The sequence below is a fragment of the Danio rerio genome, chromosome 16 (assembly GCF_049306965.1).
Source record: "Danio rerio strain Tuebingen ecotype United States chromosome 16, GRCz12tu, whole genome shotgun sequence".
Classification (NCBI taxonomy): domain Eukaryota; kingdom Metazoa; phylum Chordata; class Actinopteri; order Cypriniformes; family Danionidae; genus Danio; species Danio rerio.
In genome coordinates, this window is record NC_133191.1 from 11,945,426 (window position 1) to 11,967,009 (window position 21,584).

The 21,584-nt window shown below is 41.3% G+C and overlaps 1 protein-coding gene across 1 annotated transcript in view; it reads left to right on the plus strand.

The window, feature by feature from the left end:
- The first annotated feature begins 7,867 nt into the window (after positions 1–7,867).
- The window catches only part of si:dkey-250k15.10, a 50,191-nt gene continuing 36,474 nt past the window's right edge, over positions 7,868–21,584 (plus strand). Inside the window, exons 1-2 of the mRNA XM_073925911.1 lie at positions 7,868–7,990; positions 9,507–9,830. Of these exons, the coding sequence (XP_073782012.1) occupies positions 7,939–7,990; positions 9,507–9,830 (376 nt within the window). The 5' untranslated portion in view covers positions 7,868–7,938. The remainder of the gene's footprint in view (positions 7,991–9,506; positions 9,831–21,584) is intronic.

Sequence of the window (21,584 nt, forward strand, 5' to 3'; positions counted from 1 at the left end):
TCATTAACACGGAGGAGGCGGGCTTTATGACTTGTACTGCAGCCAGCCCCCAGGGGGCGATCTAACGGCCGAGACCCTCACTGTATTCAGCAGCACCTATTCCGGTTTTGGTTTGTGCCGCGATTTCAAAATAAAAGTCTCTGAGAGTCAACATTGCTCAACGGCCTTTTGCACAATTATTATTAATATGTGTTGTAAAGAAAAATGAGAACTAACATAATCCGGTTGAATAAAATAATCACAGAATCATTGTTAAATTCAAGTTAATGATAAGGTATTGGATTGGAAATGTTGAATAGGATAGATGCGTAGCATATACTTTATTAAGAGCTTCTAAACAAACATGTGAAAGTTTTCTTTACATAATACCCAACTAAGAGACAAAGACGTCAAGATTTAGAATATGAGTCTCATTGATGGTGACACATTTCATGCAGCAGGGCATGCTAGGAGAATCATTCACAACTCATCCATGGCTCCCAGCATACACTGCAGCAAGAAATATGTTACCATCGTTGAGATTCGGACAGATTCTTGATGTCTGTGTGTTTAAAATGGCTTAGATGGTTAATGTGTTTCGAAGCTCTGATGGATTTTCTATTGTAAAACAACGCGAGGAATTAATATCAGTTTGCTAAAGTGGAAAACTGTACGATAACTTTATTTAAATATATACAGGGCTTGACATTAACTTGTTGATCACCTGCCACTATTTTTTATTAGCTTCTATATTGTTGTGGGGAAGATCTATTTTATATGCATAAACTTGACTTAGGCATGTTAAAATTGCTTGATTTAAATTTAAACAACCCTCCTCATTCATTTTAATTTTTTGTGTGTTGTGTATGAACTTGTTCCATGAGCATGAGCAAATGTGTTGTGGTTTCACGGTGTTGCATTGGAACTAGTTCTTATTTCAAATGATTTTTCAGTACTCAACATTAAGGATTTACCAAATTTTTCTCTGGCCACAGCAAATATAAATGAATAAATAACTTATTGTTTCTTAGCTACAAATTGTAACTAATTTTAAAAAATGAAAGCAAGCAAAATATAGCTGTATACATGCACTTTTTATTCAAAAAAACCTTTCTTTAAAAAAATGACATTTTAAAAAGAAATATTGTCATGTATCTAAAAGTATGCAGTCTGTCTAGGCTAAAGGTCCTAGATCACCAGTTAACTATGGGAATTAAATCTCCTATTAAAGTTATTGTAAAGGATAATTAAACCATATTAACAAAAATAACTAAGCAAAAGAAAGCAAGTGACAACATACAGTGTCCGATAATGAACGTACAGTATGATGAAGTGCACATAGTTAAACGAAACACCAAAACACATTTTTTGAGCTGTTGACAGTCGTATATGTGTCCCACACTGCTAAAAACACTATTAGGACACCTATATTTCACAAAAAAAGTGTAAATTGGTTGTTTTTGCGTTATTTCAAGCAAATTCGTACTTCCGGTTTGAAACGAATTTTTGAAGCTGTGTCACGGCTATGACATAGTAGTGTGTAATCCAGCATGCAGACTGGACGTCTGAGCCAGAATGTGTCTTTTTACGTCTTACAGTGTGATGCATTAATGCATGAGTAAAGCTTGGTTCAAACCAATCAGCCCTGTAGCTGCCGTCAGAAGCAATGCTTATATATTACACTCTATAAACATAAACTTTACATTAAAAAGTCAATAAATAGTTAAAATGTTCAAATTAATCATTAGAATAAATAAGTAATGTATATTTGTTGTTAATGCATGTTAATTCATTTAAAGTTATTTAACTAAAACTATAAGGGGGAGGGGGGAACCTTTTCTTGTTATGTTTAGCTTGGGAATTATTTCATTGTTGCAATGAAGATATTCTTCCGATCCACTACAAGTAGTTCAGCCACAAGGTGCTGTGCTAAAACACGTTTTTAAGGTTTAAGAAGTGCAAAGAAGTTTGTTAAAGAGAAACTGCAACCCTTCAAGTTTATTCCTCTTGAGTTAGAGAGGCCAATGAGGTATGTGTCGAATGGTGTTAACGTATGTGAACGTGTATGATTATGTGTCCGTATGTAATGTATAATTAGCCAATTAAGTGTATTTCTTTACATGTTGAATGTGCACTTTATCTTTTGTTTGTATATGTATGTTGTTTATTACGTGCAACATCACCTTTAAAGGGTTAATTGAAGTTTATGTATTTCTTTTCGTAGTTCTGACGGCAATATTGGGACATAAAGGAGTGCAAGGCTAGAATGTACAAGACATACTACAGACTCGTGTCCGAATAAATGTCAGTTAAAATCAAGAACGACTTGAGCCTTTGTTTCATCTCGAGGGGAGTAACAAAGCTCTTTTTTTTCCTGTATACAAACCGCTCTTGGAGGACCGGACCCAAAGTCTGCCACTGCGTATACGCGCTCTGGACCGGGAGAAGCTGCTTCTCAATCTCTCTCTGTAGACACATGTTGGAGAACCCTCAAAGACTCTCTCAGAAGCTCATGTCTGGCTCTGAAAGTGAAAAGGATGTCAAGCATTGCACTAGCCACGTCTTATATACTTGACTGATTGTCATTGACGCAATGCTGACACTGCCAATTCATTTAGCATTACATTGGCCCGATTTTATACTCTTTCAGATGATTGGTTTCTGACGAAAACCCCATAGTGGAAGGTTTTCCACATAGCATTGGAGTTCCCCATCCGAAGGGAAACAGGGTTTACAATTATTACATTGTTGCTCTTTACTCTTGGTGCGGTTCGCTTTCACACAGCAAAGTTTCTGAACGAACCAAAAGAGCTAAAACATGTCACGTGTGTGTAAACTCTCTTGCTCCGCTGTCAGGGGGATGGTTGTGGTTTGGTGGTGTTTGACAAGGTGCGTGTGACGTGTCTGAAGAGCGAGGAGGGATACAGTGGGGAGGAGTGAGATGGGTGCGCAACGTTTTGTAGGACCGGAAGGGAGACGCGCAATTTCCAGGAGGTTATCACTCGTTTGCAGGCATCCGGGAGTGTCTGTGCATTTGTGGGAGACTCCTGAAACTTCCGGGAGACTTGGGATGTCTGGAATGACCTCCTGCCATACTCATAATTCTCTCTTCAACTAGTCGTATGCCTATTACAAATCCATAATACACTGTGATATAACCGGGCTCATATTGTATCACTTTCTCACTATAATCGATCTGCTCCAGAGTTTGTTTCAATCAAGTCGACACTCACCTCAAGCGATCTCGGAGCGATTTATTTGGCCTGATCCGAGCGTGATTGCTGAATTCACTTATGCCAAACGAACCGCGCTAACTGGGCAAACGAGACAGGTCCCGAAACAAAAAGTCTAGGTGTGAAAGCACTCTTAGAAAAGATGTTATAAGATCTCTTATAAGCTGTTTATTTCTGACATAATTGTAACAAAATATCTTTGTCTTTACACAACAGTCCAAAACCAAACTGTCTGAAAAGGGATAAAGCAAGTGGAGGTATGTTTGTTCTTCATTGTGTAATTCTTGATTATGGCTTAGCTAAATAACAGCTGTCTACATTACATTAAACAAGACTGAACTTGATAATGGCCATCTTACTGTACACAAGATTTCCGATTACCTATTTACACCACAGATAATTCAGTCATTTTTCTCCCAGTCTGAACGCACTTTTTTTTGTATTTAAGCCACAGCACAAAGAGGACAGGAGCTTGTGAGTAACTTTCTATTGTTCTTTTTTTTTTAGGAAAAGCCAATTTAATCTTATATTGTAAAAAAACTAATTTAAAATGTTGAGTCTGATTTCAAGTGACACATTACAAACACATGCTGTACATGTATAGGTCTCATCTGATTGGGGTGTATTCATTGTATTGAAGGATCCATGAGTGCATTTTTACTGCTAGATTTTCTTTCATGTAATGCTATATATTGTAATGTCAGAATATATATACTTTTTGTAGGATATAAGCTTTGAAGAAACTAATAATTTCTCGGATACTAATGGAGATGAAAACCATATATATGAAAATCGGAATGAGATCTATGAAAACGCTCCTAACAGGCCCTCCTGCTCAACGGCTCCCCCACTTCAGGTGAGAAGTTTCTTAATATTAGAATCCATCCTTTGGCACGTCTTTTTTGACTGCATCGCAAAATAAGAGCTAGCCTATTTATTTTTTCTGGCATGTCACAGTAATACACTGAGAAAATAATTGAATCATTTCATCACTTAAGGTGTCCTTTATTTTCTGTGTGCAGGCGAGGAAGTGAAAACATGAACAGCTACTGCATTGAATACTCCTGCAGATTACATGTTCACACAGATGTTTCTGCCATTCATACAGTATATTGTTGGTATTAAATGTTTATTTGTGTGTCTTTACCATAAAACATGTCAAAATAATAATATAAGAATAGTTTCTTTATTCAAATATTAATTAAAATTTATTGTGATTAACAGAAAAGTTGAATGAAATTAAAATGTAACTTTTTAACCTGAACTTGAACCACTCAAATTGTTTATAAAAAATTAAAGGTTAAAATAAAGTTATTTAATTTTATTCATTTTGTTTTTGGTTTACTCCCTTTATCAATCTGGGGTTGCCACAGCGGAATGAACCGCCGACTTATCCAGCATATGTTTTACGTAGCTGAAGCCCTTCCAGCTGCAAAATAAAGTTTTTGTTTATTTTATGTCAGGTGTTTTTGTTTGTTTGTTTTTTTTCCACGAGAACAGAAGGAGACCAATTTGTTCAGTGTTTAGTTTTATGTTGTGTTTGGATTTACTTTTGGTTTGGAGGGTCAGCAGTTTGGTGAAAAGAAAAAGGTTTTGGCTGCAAAATTTAAATGTAATATTTACTGACATGTTTGATATATACTGTATATTACTATTCATTGTTAAATTAGCAAGTCTTAGCTTCTTATTCAGACTCAGCATAAAAGATTTGAGTTTAGGATTTGAATTCAAGATTTGAATTAATTTCTTAATTAGTGTTTTAGCATCACTTGGATCAGCTTTTTAGAAATCACAAGACTAACCCCCACTTCTCTCCTGCATAGAGTAATAAAATTCGAAGATAAAACTGATTGGTATAATAATAGTAAAAAAAGAAGTTACATTCCTGATCAAATCACCTTTGGACCAGAATACAGTTTCATCTAAGGAAACTAAATGAGGAAGGCATTTTGTTCTGGTCATAAATAGCGAGGCTTGGTAAACATTGTGGCTGTTATTTATATGAGAGTTATATTTTCTAATGGCTCTTTCATTACTTATTAATATTGTAGGCATTTTTTTTTGTCTGTAGTTCTTCCGCATTTGATTCTGGAATAGATGCAAAGTCCATACAAGATGCCAAGGTTAATTTTTGGTCAAAACAAACAAATATCATGAAAAATCAGCATCATCCATTTCAGTCATTTTAAAACAGTTCATTTAAATTTTATATTTATAATAAAAACCTTTGATGACTCTCTTTACACCAACTCACACTAAACCCAATTATAAAATATAATACAAACTATAAATAAGATATCCTTTAGAACCTTAAGAGAATTACTACGTAACAAAAAAGATGCAATAAATGACTTTGCAGCAGCTTTTCTCAAAAAATGGAGACAATATTTGTGCAGTTTTTGTTTGTTTGTTATTTTTGCAGTGAAAATATGCACATACAATAATGCAGAATTGGTAATTAGTTGTTTTGTTGTTGTTGCTGTTGTTGTTGTTTTTTCCTCAAAATGGCTCTGTGATTCACGAGAGAAACAGATACCACAGTCAGAGACAATATAGCTTCAAATGCTGACCTTCATAAAATCTTGTTCATATCAGGAAGGATGATTCGTTAAAAAGAGGGCTTTTGTCACTCCTGCTTCCCACTACATGCTGTATGGACTGTCCCATTTCTCCAGCCATCTTCCAGAACTCCATGAATGAGGTTTTTCTGGAGTGTCTCCTTCATTTTTTATCTTTTACATTGATGGCATCCTTGTCTATTCCATGGAACCAGGCTCAACATCGCTCGCAAAACACCATTTTTACCTGAAGCTGAAGACGTGCAAAGTATGCCAAACAGTCAGGAACAGAATGCTTGAAACATAATGATGTATGAATGTATATTCACTGCCTAAAGATTATTCGTAACACACAAGTCATGTTTTCAAATGTATTATTTATAAGCTTATTTTATTACATAAATATATATCTAATAAAACTATTTTACACAGAAGGCTAAAAAAAATTATATTGTGAAAAATATTGGTTATAACCAATTGGTTAAACATTAAGATTGCAAAGCTAATTGTGAATGTTAAATCAAATAATAACTTGCTTCTTAATGTTAGCTTGCAACATAGCCCAATTAATAATTTCAATTTTATCAGGTTACCTTTTTCTTACTTTTTTCCAATATTCCTCTGTATACGCCTCCTCCCTTGCACATACATTTCTAGAAAACTGTCCTCTGTGGAGCAAAATGATATCAGAAATATCAGCAAATGAGAGCTCCTGGCTATCAAATTAATTCTTGGAGGACTACTGACATTGAATTTATTGAAGCGATGCTGTCTGTGATATTGATGTCGCCATTGGTGAACCCGTTGATATTAAAGAACTCCCCACTCCAGAAGCCTACTCTGCAAGGATGCCCAGAAGGAAAGGTCTTCATTCCATTCTCTTGGTGCCAGCTCTTACCGAACACAGTTTATGAAATACAGGGCTATGGATATCCAGGTAGCAGGCCATTTTCATAACAGTAAATATTTTTTCTATATACACTACTTTGGATATTATGAAATAAAAAACTTGCACCAGAAATTAAGATTTCTGAATCCTCTAGTATAATTTCTCTAGCCACAACCAGACCTGATTGCTGCCACACCTTATCACAATGAAGAAATGAGAAGCAGAAAGTGAAGTAGATAATAGACAGAAAATAATTGAGATCTACCTCTCTAAAAAGGTTTATAAAGCCATTTCTAAATCATTTGAGTGTCTATTGTGGCCTTTGACTTGGTGAGTAGTGCATGATGTTTATAAAATCTACAGTGAAACTTTAAAGGAGACATGCATGAGAGCACCAGATTTTTTATGATGAAGAAAAGTCTAAGAACATTTTGAGACATTGAAGAGATCTCTTAAGAAACGTCAGTGGTAGCATTAGAGTTTTTGTCTCATGAGATGTATGTGAGAAGTAGATTTACATAAAAGTATTTGATTGAAAAGTAATTTTATTTCTGTCTAGGAGAAATATTTGAGATATTAAAGAGATCTCGCTTTTGATTTAAATTTTTTTCTGAGCTGTTTTTTTTTCTGTGTTTACATATTTTCTTTCCAATAATGTTAATCATCTTCATCAATCAATGTTATTGATAACTACAGTTCTGTTATTCATTATTTATACTTCAGTGCTATGTATACTCCACTTCAACGCTTTAGAGTGACATTGCAAAAACTCACTTTTGCCAGATTTTAATTTAAAAAGTATTTGTCTGTGCATTAAGGGTTTGATACCTTGCTGAGGGGCACCAAAGATGGGGATAGTGCAGTTCATTCACTCCCCTCATCTTCAGGTCCTGCTAGGACTGGGACCTTTGGGTTACCGAAACAGTTTGGGCACACCAACTCTCTAACCATTAAGCCACAACTCCAGTCAGTTTAATGAAGGGATTGATCGAATAGGTCTGATGGAAGGTTTGCTTTCTTTAAAAGGAATTTGGAGTATTAAAAAAAATAATTTATTGTAATACTAGTTGTGGCTGCTGTTTTTTTGTAGTTTATTTTAAAACATTTAAAATTTGGTATTTTACCTCTAAGTAGTAGGCAGTGCTTCCATGGTTTTCTCATGTTCGTATCAGCACTAGATGGCGAGATAATCTTTCTGTCCTCATTGTGTATCAGCTATTTATCATTTACTGTACCTGAAACTAAGAGTTGGAATGAGTTGAGCTTCAGAGACTCGATCATGATGGTTCCCTATGGTTTAAACTGGACTCTGTGGATGGTGGCATGTTTTGGTGAGTCTTTTTATTTATTTAATAATGTTATGTATTGAATTTCTCCATACAATAGTTAAATAAAAGAATTGTGAATATATTTTCAGTTTATATGATACAGTTGAACATAAGTGTAGTTTTATTTTAATGTTTTTAATTTTAATTTACCAATCTACTGTTTTACTGTACATTCACTCAAATAAATTCTGCATTTCTCCTAAACATCTGCAGACCCCCAAAACACTGTCCTTAATTACAAAACTTTATTTAATTGTTCAAAACTCTAAAACCACATTCAGAAAAGTCAAACACTTAGTGTCCAAAGTACAAAACATTAGATTGTGCATTCATACAATGATCATGTTCACTTGCAGAATCATTGGTTTAACTTATTTACAGCGGTGTAAAGTAATTAGTTAAAAAATACTCTAGGTACTGTAATGGAGTAGTATTTTACAGACATTGTACTTTATTAAAAAGTTTTTAAAATGTTACATTTTAAATGCTGCATCTGTATTTTTACTGCACATTTTTCATTCTACCTGCAGTCACTACTCAATTGTTCTTGTCGATTTGATTTGTAGTGAATGGACAAGAACGCAATGCAACAAATGTGGCCTGACCTTCTGATTTGGTCAGAGACCAAAATAGCTCTTGATCAAGGTGATTCTGATCACAGGTGTCGACTCAGTTATCAGTGTCTGCATCGTTAAGTCCCCACATATCATTTAATTTGTTTCTGTTTGGTACAGCATTTGCAGTAAATAATTGAATTGAACATTTATGCTTCATATGTTTCATTGACAGTTTTATTGATCACTAAGATATGACTGACTTGGATTTAAGTTGCTTCGATTTAAAAATTAAAATTGCAAAAATAGCTTAGATTTTTGTTGTTGTTGCAAATTCCACAAACACAAAAAAATCACCCTGCACAACTAACTAAAAGGGAGAGAGAGAGAGACAGAGAGAGAGAGAGAGAGAAAGAGAGAGTGAGAGAGAGATCAAGCCAGTTTTCTGACAGTTTCAGTTGATGAAATTTGGTTATTGTTTTATCCATTTAAACAGTTCTATAAACATTGTCAACCACAGCTGCCGATATTATTTTTATTTAATGGATTTATTTTAACAGTGATGTAATCTGTCATGTTATACAGGGAACATCTACTGTATGTGTTTTTAAAGTAAAATCTGTAGCCCATTACTTAAGCAATTGTTAAACTCGTATTTTGTATTGTTTTCAGTTAAATAAACGGACTGACATCTAAAAAAATCATATTTATTTTATAACATGAAATGTATAGAGTTACTTAAAATAAAAATGCAAGGCTTTTTCACAAGGCTGAATGCTTTTCATGATGAGGGCCTACATTCAAACAAATTAAATAATAATATTAAACTTTTGGTCATATTATATTATTACCATACAAAATATGACAAATTATTTAACAGATTATTTAATATGGCAGAAAATTGTATGGTCGGCTATTTAAAAAAATGTATTTAAAAAAAAAACCAAATCTGTTTTTCTCCACAGGTCAATACTTTGGTCAAGAGCTTCAGTTTCCTAAGCTGACTAATGGAACAGTAGGGCAAAGCGTGAAGCTCACCGCTAATAACACCCCACCATCAACACAGATTGCTATACTTACTTGGCATTTTGGAATAAATCAAATAATGTCAGGACCTCCTGATGAACCCTTCATAGCTCCAGATTATCGAGGAAAAGTCAATTTTGACAAAAACACTCTTGCTCTGGAGCTCTATAACCTGATACTGGAGGATTCTGGATCTTACATTCTGGATGTGATTCCTACTAGTGGAAGTCAACTTAGAGGAGAAACTACACTACAGGTGTTCGGTTAGTTGTTGTTGTTTTTTTTTACCAACACTGGCTGAAACTTGTATTTAATTTGACATGCAGGTAATTATATGATGATAATTAGCTAATGAGTATTTAAAACTACACCATTAAACATTTAGCATCCTAGTACTTACAGTAACAATGAATGCGATTACATGCTTGTCAGCATTGGTTGCACCACAGAAACAAAAAGAGCTTGATCTAATTTATTTAGATGGAAAGGTTACTTTCCACAAACGCTTGACTAATTCAACAGCTGAAGATATTTTTTATCAGCTGATTGTGTTTATAATTTATACAGTCTATCCTTAAATATTTGTTGCCAGTACAAAACTAAACATTTTATTATAAAATGACTGATCAGTATTTGAAAACTATTTAATAAACTCGCACAACTGCTAGAAAGCCACTGTACACTCTTAGGGCTTACTTGGGGCATACTCACATTATGCTATCCAAACTGTGACCAGACGCTTTCCCGGTTCATTTGACAAGTGTAAGTCTTCTGAATCGGGTCCAGGCACAGTTCAGTTTGTTGGCCTTGGCCCGGTTGGAAGAGGTGTGCCAAAGTGAGCTTCAGTTAGGCTTTGGTGCAGGTAGGCTTGCAGTGTGAATGCAATGTGCACCTGAGCCCGAAATTGAAGACCCGACATCGCATTTAAGGGACTGTTTTTATATGGATTTATTAATCATTATTACTTTTCAATAAACACAAACTTTCATATTTTTAAAAGACACAAACCTGTGCTGCACAATCAGCAAACCTCTGTGCAGCACAATGACTTTTATGATAATTTATGAGCATCAAAAGTGGTGGATCTGTGCAACTAAATATTTGACTGCATCCCAAATGACTAAAAATTATACAAAACGATATAACTAAAGCAATGTCCACTGTGCTGAGCAAGAGCTCTTCTCTTCTGTTAAACTGAACAGTCGCACCATCTATGACAAAAGTGTGCTCTGGTTCAGAAGGCAAAAAGCAGTGTGAGTGCAGGCTGTTGGTAGAGAGGGGAGGGGTGACAAGCGTGCTTCCGTCATCTTGACTCTAAAGATAACTGTAACAATAAAATTTACGTTATAAACAATGCATGCTGGGATTTTTGTATTCTACCACAAATCAAGCATGTGTCACAGCATGAAATATACCATTGTTGAGGTTCAAGGTTGATACTTAAGGTCTAAGTGTGTCTTAATGACAATTGAACAGGTAATTTGTCTTTTTTCCCCACTCTGTTAACTGGAATATAATTTGGTTACTTTTAAAGTTTTTGCTTGTCATTGACAACAAAAAGTTATGGATCACTAGGTATGAAAACTGCAAAATAAATCGTATAATAAATCACACTACTAGGTTTTAAATGACACGCTAAAACATGGCTGTTTTTAACATTTTACATTCGTGAATTCAGTTTACAGAATATTTTCGTTAAACATACAAACACATGTAACCCCTCAAATCCCATAGCAAAATTATAGATGAACAACTGTTAACAGCAGAATCACTGAAGGAAAGACAAACATAAATTAGAGCCAAAACCAAAGATGAAATCAACTGAGAATAAAACTCTAAATAAAAGAATAATTCATAAAAATAAAACAAATTACACAATAAAAATGTAATTTCTCAAGATCTTAGCAGAGATCATTAAACAACTCCACAAACATCAGGAGGTTTACTTATTACTGACCTTTGACTTTATATCTGTCACATGAACAAAAGCTCCTAATGATTTTTTTGTTGTTCATTTGAAGTCACCATGATGGAGAACAGAGTCTGCTTTAGTTGAGCTCTTTAACTAATTATTCTGACACTAATTTTTATTTTGGTGGCTATAATTAATTGTGTTAATCACACTGTTTGTATAGCATAAAAAGCCAAGAGAAAAGCAATAATAAGTCTAATAAGATTAACTATGATATTGAAATTATCTTCACCTGCTTGAGCACTCATTGAATATCTTGTTAGTTATAAGTAAGAAATAAATAGCATATGTAAATGAAGCTCAATAATGGTGACAAAAACTTTTTAAATCAACCCAGAACAATACATAACACTCTACTGAAATATTACCTCCCAAAAACAACATGAAAGAGATTGTAATGTGTTCACACCAGATGCGGAAATTGCCGCGTGAACATTTGAGTTTACTCGCTTCATTCGTGCGTCAAACCTTGCTTCATTCACATGTGAAATAGAGTGGAGGAACTATAACGTCACTTTGTAGGCTAATCGGCTGCTAGCATAAAACTGGTTCCCTCATGAAAATCCCTATAGGATTTTCCCATAGGTTTTTCGAAGATTGCAAATAACAAGCTCTGTGTTCAAACACTGTTAATTAAACTTACATGTTTTGTCCAGCCGGATAATCCTCACATGAAAATACAACTTTGAGCACCTTAATCTTAAATGCAAACGCAAGAGTTGAAAAGCTAACATTATTGTATAAATGGACTACCAGTGCCCTCCGGGCATGCGCCCGTTATGTCAGACGCCACAGACCTTATTTAAGCGATTTTACTGAAATCCCATACAAAAAACCCATTGACTTTGGGACGATGGAACCATGGAAATGCTAACTCGCTTTTGGGTTTTTGCATACAAATTGACGTCATAGTTCCTCCACTCTATTCACTTCAGAACAGACGCGGATTCGCGTGATGGGCTGGGCTTCTGTCTGCCCGGTGTCTCTAGCTTCGTTGCTAAATGGCTAACATGGATTTTATGAAGAAAATAACAGTGTTTATGTGCTTTATGAAGGCTGAATAAAGCTGAATAACGTGGCACGATTGTCCGCTGAAGGTCAGGTTTTCGAAGTCGAGCAATTCGTACGAAACGCGCAAAACGCTCAATTCATGCCGCGCCATTCGGGCAATTCGCGTCAATCGCACCGCAGGATGTCTATTCGCGCGTTTGCATTGACTTAACATGTAAATCACTCGTGCTTGACACGCGTTCCGCATCTGGTGTGAACGCAGCATAACCACTTGTTAATCCACCGTGAGAAACTGTAACATATGCCAAACAAAATCAAATAAAATTAGTTCCCCTTCGGGTGGGGAACTTCAGTGCCATGAATGGGAGGATTCGGATCAGAAGCCGCTTATCTGGAGAGTATTGAACGGGCCAATGAATGAAATTAATTGGCAGCGTAAGCTTGCGCAGGTGTGCGACATCTGCAATTATCTCAGCATATAAGCACACCTGAAGCCAGCAGACGCCATCCTTTTCGCTTCAGATCCTTTCTGAGTGAGTCGATGAGGGTTCCTCTTGCTGATCAGCACTTCAGAGCGAACGAGTGTGTCTCCCGGTCCAGAGTGGGTCTTCGCGGTGGCAGACGGTCGAGCTGGGTTACTCCCTTGCCTGCGGTTCTTTGGGTCCGGTCCTCCAGAGCGGTGCGTATAGTTGCAACTTTCCTAAAAGAGCAACACAGTCGTGCAGCACGTCCTTTTCAGGATGGCGCTCCGACTGTGCGTTTCTGGATGCGGGGGTTTCCTGTCTCCGGATGATGGACACGATCACTGCATTGCATGTTTGGGGGTCCAGCATGTTAATGCGGTGCTCGCGGGCGGTTCATGTCGTCATTGCGATGCCATGACCGTTGCACAGCTAAGATCGCGGCTAACTTTCGCAAGAGAGCGAGCCACCCCAGTTGCCTCCTGCTCTAAAAAAGCAGCGGGCGCTCGGGCAGATCTGAGGGTTTCAGCGGGAGCTAATCCGCCGCCCACGGGCTCGCGGACCTCTCGCTCCTCACGGCGCTTCAGGTGGTGAGAGTGATCCGTCTAACCAGATGGTAGCTCTCACACTCGCTGACACCGGAGATCAGATGTCCTCCGCGGCATCGGAGGGTGGGCTTTCACTGTCCGACGAAGATCCGGACCCGCTCGCCCCCTCCGGGCAGGTGAGCGCTGTCAAATCGGATCCTGAAGCGGACATGTTAGCCGTGCTTTCCCGGGCTGCTTCGGCCGTGGGGTTGGAGATGGTTTATCCCCCAGCTCCGCGGCCGGACCGACTAGATGGGTGCTACGTAGAGGACCAGAAGGCGAAGCCTTCGAAGCCTCTCGTCCCCTTCTTCCCGGAAGTGCACAGTAGGCTCACGCAGTCCTGGAGGGCACCTTTCTCTGCCCGTGCTGCGAGTGCCTCCGCTCTCACCGCCCTTGACGGCGGAGCTGCCAGGGGGTATGAGGCGATCCCGTCAGTGGAGCGCGCTATCGCGGTCAATCTTTGTCCGCGCGGCGCCTCTACGTGGCGGGGTTTGCCCCGCCTCCCGTCCAAAGCCTGTAGGTTGTCTGCCTCCCTCGGAGCCAGAGCTTATAAGGCTGCGGGCCAGGCTGCTTCTGCTTTGCACGCGATGGCCACCTACCAGCGCTACCAAGCGCAGGCGCTGGCCGAGCTGCACGAGGGCGGGTCCAACCCAAGCTTATTACATGAGCTGCGCACCGCGACCGACTATGCTCTTCGGACTACTAAGTCCGCCGCGTGTGCGCTGGGGAGGACGATGTCCACACTTGTGGTTCAGGAACGCCACCTCTGGCTAAACCTGGCCGATATGCGCGACGTTGACAAAGTTCGCTTTCTTGACTCGCCCATATCCCAGGCTGGCCTGTTCGGCGACACCGTCGGTGAATTCACCCAGGAATTCAAGGCGGTGAAAGAGCAGTCGGATGCGATGGGCAATGTCATCTATCGGCGTGGCCGTAAGCCCGCTCCGCCCGCCGAGCCATCCACCTCCGCTGTTCCTCGCCGAGGGCGCCCGCCAACGAGTGCTGCCCCGCCCCCGCCTGCGCCTCCGGCCAAGCGGGCGCGGCGTTCACCTCGAAAGCAGGCAGCCCCTCCTGCCCAGGGCGCCGTTAAGTCCGGTAAACGGACCGCGAAGCGTCCCTGAGACAGGCCATCCGGAGAAGAGGAAACTTGCTCTTTCCCCGCTGGAGGGCGGGGCCCCGATAACAACGGTACTTTTCAGTGCCACCAAAACATCAGTAAAAGAGCACTTTTTCCCTTCCCCGGATGTGACTGCACGAGTTCTGCCAGTCCGGGACGCGCTGCCTTCCGGCTCGCAGACTCTACGTGCTTCGCCAGTGGCTCACGAGCGCTGGGGGGACGGTCTCCCTTCCCTCAGCCCTCCAGCCCCCTCTCCGGAGTCAGGGTGCGGAGCCAGAGCGAATCGCTCTCCTCCAGCTTTTCCGCGGGACCCTCGTGCTTCCCGGATCAGCACACCCACTCCGCGCTGCCCCACCGCTGGTACGTCAGCGATTGTAGCGATGACTCCATTAGCGAGGGCTCTGCCTGCCTGGTTAGCGCGGGCCAGCCCCTCGCGGTGGCTCATACGCACAATCAGACTCGGTTACGCGATTCAGTTCGCGAAACGGCCCCCCAAGTTTACGGGCGTGTATTTCTCCAGGGTCAACCCCCTGTCCGCCCCTGTCTTGCGAGAGGAGATTGCTGCCCTCCTGGCGAAGGGTGCAATCGAGCCGGTTCCTCCAGCCGAGATGGAGAGTGGGTTTTACAGCCCATACTTCATCGTACCCAAAAAGAGCGGTGGGTCACGGCCAATCCTAGATCTGCGCGTTTTGAACCGCTGTCTGCACAAGCTGCCGTTCAGAATGCTCACGCAGAGGCGCATTCTCCAATGCGTTCGTCCTCGGGATTGGTTTGCAGCCATAGACCTGAAGGACGCGTATTTCCATGTCTCCATTCTTCCACGCCACCGCCAATTTCTGCGGTTTGCGTTCGAGGGTCGAGCGTGGCAGTACAAGGTCCTCCCCTTCGGGCTCTCTCTGTCTCCGCGGGTCTTCACCAAACTCGTGGAGGGTGCCCTAGCGCCCCTTCGGCTCGCGGGCATTCGCATACTCGGTTATCTCGACGACTGGCTGATTTTAGCCCACTCGCGGGAGCAATTGATTATGCACAGGGACGAGGTGCTTCGGCATCTCCGCCTACTGGGGCTTCAGGTCAACCGAGAAAAGAGCAAACTCGCCCCCGTGCAGAGGATTTCTTTTCTCGGGATGGAGCTGGACTCGATCACCATGGTAGCGCACCTCTCCGAGGAACGCGCTCGCCTGTTGCTGAACTGTCTGAGGGAGCTCGACAGCAAACTAGTGGTCCCACTGAAGTTCTTTCAGAGGCTCCTGGGGCATATGGCATCCGCAGCCGCCGTCACGCCGCTCGGGTTGCTCCATATGAGACCACTTCAGCACTGGCTTCACGATCGGGTCCCCAGACGCGCATGGCACGCGGGCACACACCGGGTCTCGGTTACTGCGCTGTGTCGCCGCGCCCTCAGCCCTTGGAACGACCCCTCGTTCCTACAGGCCGGTGTGCCTCTAGGACAGGCGTCCAGCCATGTTGTTGTTTCAACAGACGCTTCCAACACGGGTTGGGGGGCCGTGTGTCGCGGGCATGCGGCTGCGGGCCTCTGGAAGGGTGCCCAGCTGCATTGGCATATCAATCGCCTAGAGCTGTTGGCAGTGTTCCTCGCTCTCCACCGCTTTTTACCGGTGCTGGAGCGGCAACACGTGCTGGTCAGGACGGACAGTATGGCGGCGGCGGCGTATATCAACCGCATGGGGGGTATGCGCTCTCGCCGCATGTCTCAGCTCGCCTGCCGTCTGCTCCTCTGGAGTCACCCGCGGCTGAAATCGCTGCGCGCCATTCACGTCCCAGGCACGCTCAATCGTGCAGCCGATGCGCTCTCACGACAGCTGTTACGCCCTGGAGAATGGAGACTCCACCCCGAGTCTGTTCAGCTGATATGGGCGCGATTCGGGGAGGCCCAGATCGATCTGTTTGCTTCCCCCGAGAACGCTCACTGCCAGTTGTTTTTTTCCCTGACCGAGGGCTCTCTCGGCACGGATGCACTGGCCCACAGCTGGCCTCGGGGCATGCGCAAGTATGCGTTTCCCCCAGTGAGCCTGCTCGCGCAGTTTCTGTGCAAGGTCAGGGAGGACGAGGAACAGGTTCTGCTAGTTGCGCCCCTTTGGCCCAACCGGACCTGGATATCAGAGCTCTCACTCCTCGCGACGGCCCTCCCCTGGCGGATCCCTTTGAGAGAGGACCTACTCTCTCAGGGACAGGGCACCATCTGGCACCCTCGCCCCGATCTTTGGAACCTCCACGTGTGGTCCCTAGACGCGAGGAAGACTTAGGTAACCTACCGACTGCGGTGGTTAATACCATCACTCAGGCTAGAGCCCCCTCCACGAGGCGCGCCTACGCCCTGAAGTGGAGTCTATTCACTGAATGGTGCGTCTCTCGCAGAGAAGACCCCCGAAATTGCCAGATTAGTGTTGTGCTCTCTTTCCTTCAAGAGAAGTTGGACAGCAGGCTGTCGCCCTCCACTCTCAAGGTTTACGTGGCCGCCATCTCCGCTTATCATAGCGCGGTAGCTGGCGGCACCGTGGGAAAGCATAACCTGGTCATCCAGTTCCTTAGGGGTGCTAGGCGAATTAATCCATCTCGCCCCCCTCTCATGCCCTCTTGGGATCTCGCCCTCGTTCTCACGAGTCTGCGATCCGATCCCTTTGAGCCACTCGAATCAGTATCTCTAAGATTTCTGTCCCTGAAGACAGCTCTGCTGGTTGCGTTGGCCTCCATCAAGAGGGTCGGGGACCTGGAGGCATTTTCGGTCAGTGACTCGTGCCTGGAATTCGGGCCGGATTACTCTCACGTTATCCTGAGACCCCGCCCCGGTTATGTGCCCAAGGTTCCTACCACCCCCTTTAGAGATCAGGTAGTGAACCTGCAAGCGCTGCCCCCGGAGGAGGCAGACCCAGCCCTTTCTTTACTTTGTCCAGTTCGCGCTCTGCGCATTTATGTGGACCGTACTCAGAATTTTAGATCATCTGAGCAGCTCTTTGTCTGTTATGGCGGTCGGCAGCAGGGAAGTGCCGTATCGAAACAAAGATTATCCCACTGGATTGTGGATGCCATTTCACTCGCTTATTCGAGTCGAGGTCAGCCGTGTCCCCCGGGAGTACGTGCACACTCCACTCGGAGCGTTGCATCCTCTTGGGCGCGTGCACGCGGCGCCTCTCTAACAGACATCTGTAGAGCTGCGGGCTGGGCGACACCCAACACATTTGCAAGGTTTTACAATCTGCGAGTGGAGCCGGTTTCCTCAAGGGTATTAGGTAACCCTTTGGTGATTGAGGAGACAACTCGGTAGGGTGTTGAAACACGCTTGCTGCGCCATTCTCCCTAACACGGAGGTACGTGCGCCTTTTTTATCTGTCAGTAAAGTTCCCCGTCAGGTGAGCCCTGCAGATTCCTCCGTGGCCCCCAGCACTGACTCAGCGGAGGAGTCACTTGCTGGCCCACTACGTTGTAGGTCTGCCCGCTGGTCAGCCCGCGTTTTGGGTATAGGTGCCTGCTATGCGTGATCCCCACTAGGCGATCCCATATGCTTATTCCGCCACGGTTAAGTCCCCCCCCTGGGCGGACCCGTGTCTTCCCTCTCCGCTAACCACTCTTTGCTATGCGTACTCCCCCTTTTTAGGGCTAGTCCATAGGTAAATTCTGCCATCTATCCCCCCCTTGGGTAACGGATGGCCTCCGCAGCGTCCTCCCTATCGGGATTGCACGCTTCCCAACGTACTGTCGTATTTCCTAGAATTATCTAGATGCTCACGACTTCCCAAAAAAATATATCTAAATCCGTAAAACTTCTGTTGAAGTAGGATAAATTAGGGCCAGGGACACGTTGGAGGACCGCGCCCCCCATGATGTGGGTGCGTCACGCTTGCTTGACTATCTCCTCATCGGGGGTGTTGGTAAGGTGCAGTCATTATGGCGCTTTCCATATTCTCCCATTCATGGCACTGAAGTTCCCCAACCGAAGGGGAACGTTCGAGGTTACAGAAGTAACCCTTCGTTCCCCGAGGAGGGGAACGGAAGTGCCATATTCCGTCGCCATAATGACTGTCCCTTAGCTGTTTGAAAGTCTCTTCAGCTTAAAAGGATGGCGTCTGCTGGCTTCAGGTGTGCTTATATGCTGAGATAATTGCAGATGTCGCACACCTGCGCAAGCTTACGCTGCCAATTAATTTCATTCATTGGCCCGTTCAATACTCTCCAGATAAGCGGCTTCTGATCCGAATCCTCCCATTCATGGCACTTCCGTTCCCCTCCTCGGGGAACGAAGGGTTACTTCTGTAACCTCGAACGTTTCTATGGTTAAACTTAATACTAAACAATATATTTTTTTTATACACGGTATAGTTCCTCACTGAATTACTTGCTATAACAGATGAGTGTCAGAAACAAAGTTATAATAGCCAGGCAAACATTAATATAGAAGAGTAAAGGTTCAAGAGCTCAACTAAAGCAGCCTCTGATCTCCATGATGGTGAGTTCAAATGAAACATTTTCAATAAAAATAAAAACCTTTGTTAATTATCAAATATTCTTGCAGATATAAGAGAATTGAACTCAACTGTAATCAGTGAAGCTGGCCATGCTGTTATTTAATGGAGTTGTTTAATGTTCTGTTTAAATTCAGTTGGTTTGGTGTGAGGTGGTGTCTGTAGTTTTATTTCTTGTTCTTTCCGTCAATAATTGGGCTTGTTAACAGCAGCTGTTCATCAGTGTCTGGACTCACTCATTGTGGTCATTCACTCTGTCTAGTGGACTAAACTAATTGACTAATTTAGGGACTAGTGAATAAGGGTGTATGGCAAGATTTCAGACACTCTGATTAGTTTCTCCAAAACAAAGGTTAGTTCTGTTACAGCTATTTTCCGTATTTTGTACAGAAATGAGCTGTTATTCTTTTAACAGGTTTTCACTGTAGATTGTACAGACTTTTACTGGTAAAATCAGCGCATAACAAAGGTGTGTGTGTGTGTGTGTGTGTGTGTGTGTGTGTATATATATATATATATATATATATATATATATATATATATATATATATATACATATATACACTGATGAACAGCTGCTGTTAACAAGCCCAATTATTGAAGGAAAGAACAAGAAATAAAACTACAGACACCACCTCACACCAAACCAACTGAATTAAAACAGAACATTAAACAACTCCATTAAATAACAGCATTGCCAGCTTCACTGATTACAGTTGAGTTCAATTCTCTCATATCTGCAAGAATATTTGATAATTAACAGAGGTTTTTATTTTTAATGTTTATATATATATATATATATATATATATATATATATATATATATATATATATATATATATATATATATATATGTGTGTGTGTGTGTGTGTATGTATATATGTATGTGTAATTTTGTGTGTGTGTGTGTGTATGAATGTAAAATGTTAAAAACAATAGATTACTGGCAACCACAGCTGCTGGTATTTTTCCGTAAAAACAAGAAAGGAAAAAAACAGCAAAACGTTTTTTGTGTCACCCCTGTAGAAGATAGTTGCGTCTGTGTTCAAGTACAAGATGAACTGAGTGTATATAGTTACCTGTTTAATATTGGGAGACATGCATACAATTAGCTGACAGAAATGTTTTTATTTTATTTTCTTCTTATATTTTTCCTTGTCATTTTATACAGTTAAATCAAACCACAACTTTTAGCTGCTGTTTTGTACTTGAATGTGCATTGAATAAATTTTGTAATGGAGCAGAGTGTTCTTTTAAATTATATGTTTGTGTTGTGTTTGCCTTTATTACATAGTAACAGCAAAAATAGATAAACGGGGAAGAGAAAATGTCACATGTTGCTGCTGCCCAGGTTTGGGTCCAACAAGGACCCATTAAAGGAAATTGGTTTCTTTAATTTAAGTGAACTTGGAAAAATGAGTGAGCAGAACTGATAGTGTTAAGTTGTAGGTATTTAGTAATTCTAAGTGGGGTTAAATTTATATCAAGCAATCCACACAAAATAAATAAAATTAAGTTAACACTAAGCATGGCTATTAAGTTACATGAACATAAAAAAATGTGTTAGTGGTACTACTTGATTTAGTACTGCACACTAAAAAAAACAAGCTTTTCTAACTCACTAATCTTAAGTTTACTTTGCTTAATTTTTTTTGAGGCAACGAGTTTGCATACTTTTTTTAAGTAAGGTCAACTAATTAGATTTTACAGTGCTGATGTTGTGCTGCATCTTCTTTGTTTAAAAGGTAATTAAGTAGTTACTAATGCAGTGAAAATCTGTTTGTTAATTGCAATCACACATGAACACATTAATGTGTTTGATGACTTTACATTTTTGTGCTCTAAGCTACAAAATTGCTTTTTTTACAGAAAAATTCTGGCAACCACAGCTGCCGGTTTTGTTCCGTAAATGTAACAGATATTTTACACTTTAAAAGTTTGCTAATTAACACTTATTATTAACACTTTTATAGTGGTTCCCATATAAACTATGAGGGACTGTTAATTTTAAGGTAGTTAAATCTACTATCTAAAATTTGCAGTGTAGGCTGAAATTTGCACTGCTGGCCACCCTTAACACAAATATATCTATTGCCTTGCCAAGTTTAGGTCCAGTAACGCATATATGATGACACTATATTTGTATAAACTGAGTTAGTTTAGTTTAGTTTAAACTTTATTGTCCGTTCTGCTTGACACAGAAAGGAAATTTGTCTTCAACACTGGATTTAGGACAACAACTACAAACATTCAACAACGACACAATAACAACACTCATCAAGACAACAACATAAGTTAAAAGTTTAAAAACCAAATTAGCCCCATGCACAATACTGCAAATTATTCTTGGCAACCACCTCATTCACTAAAAACATTGATCCGATTTAGAAC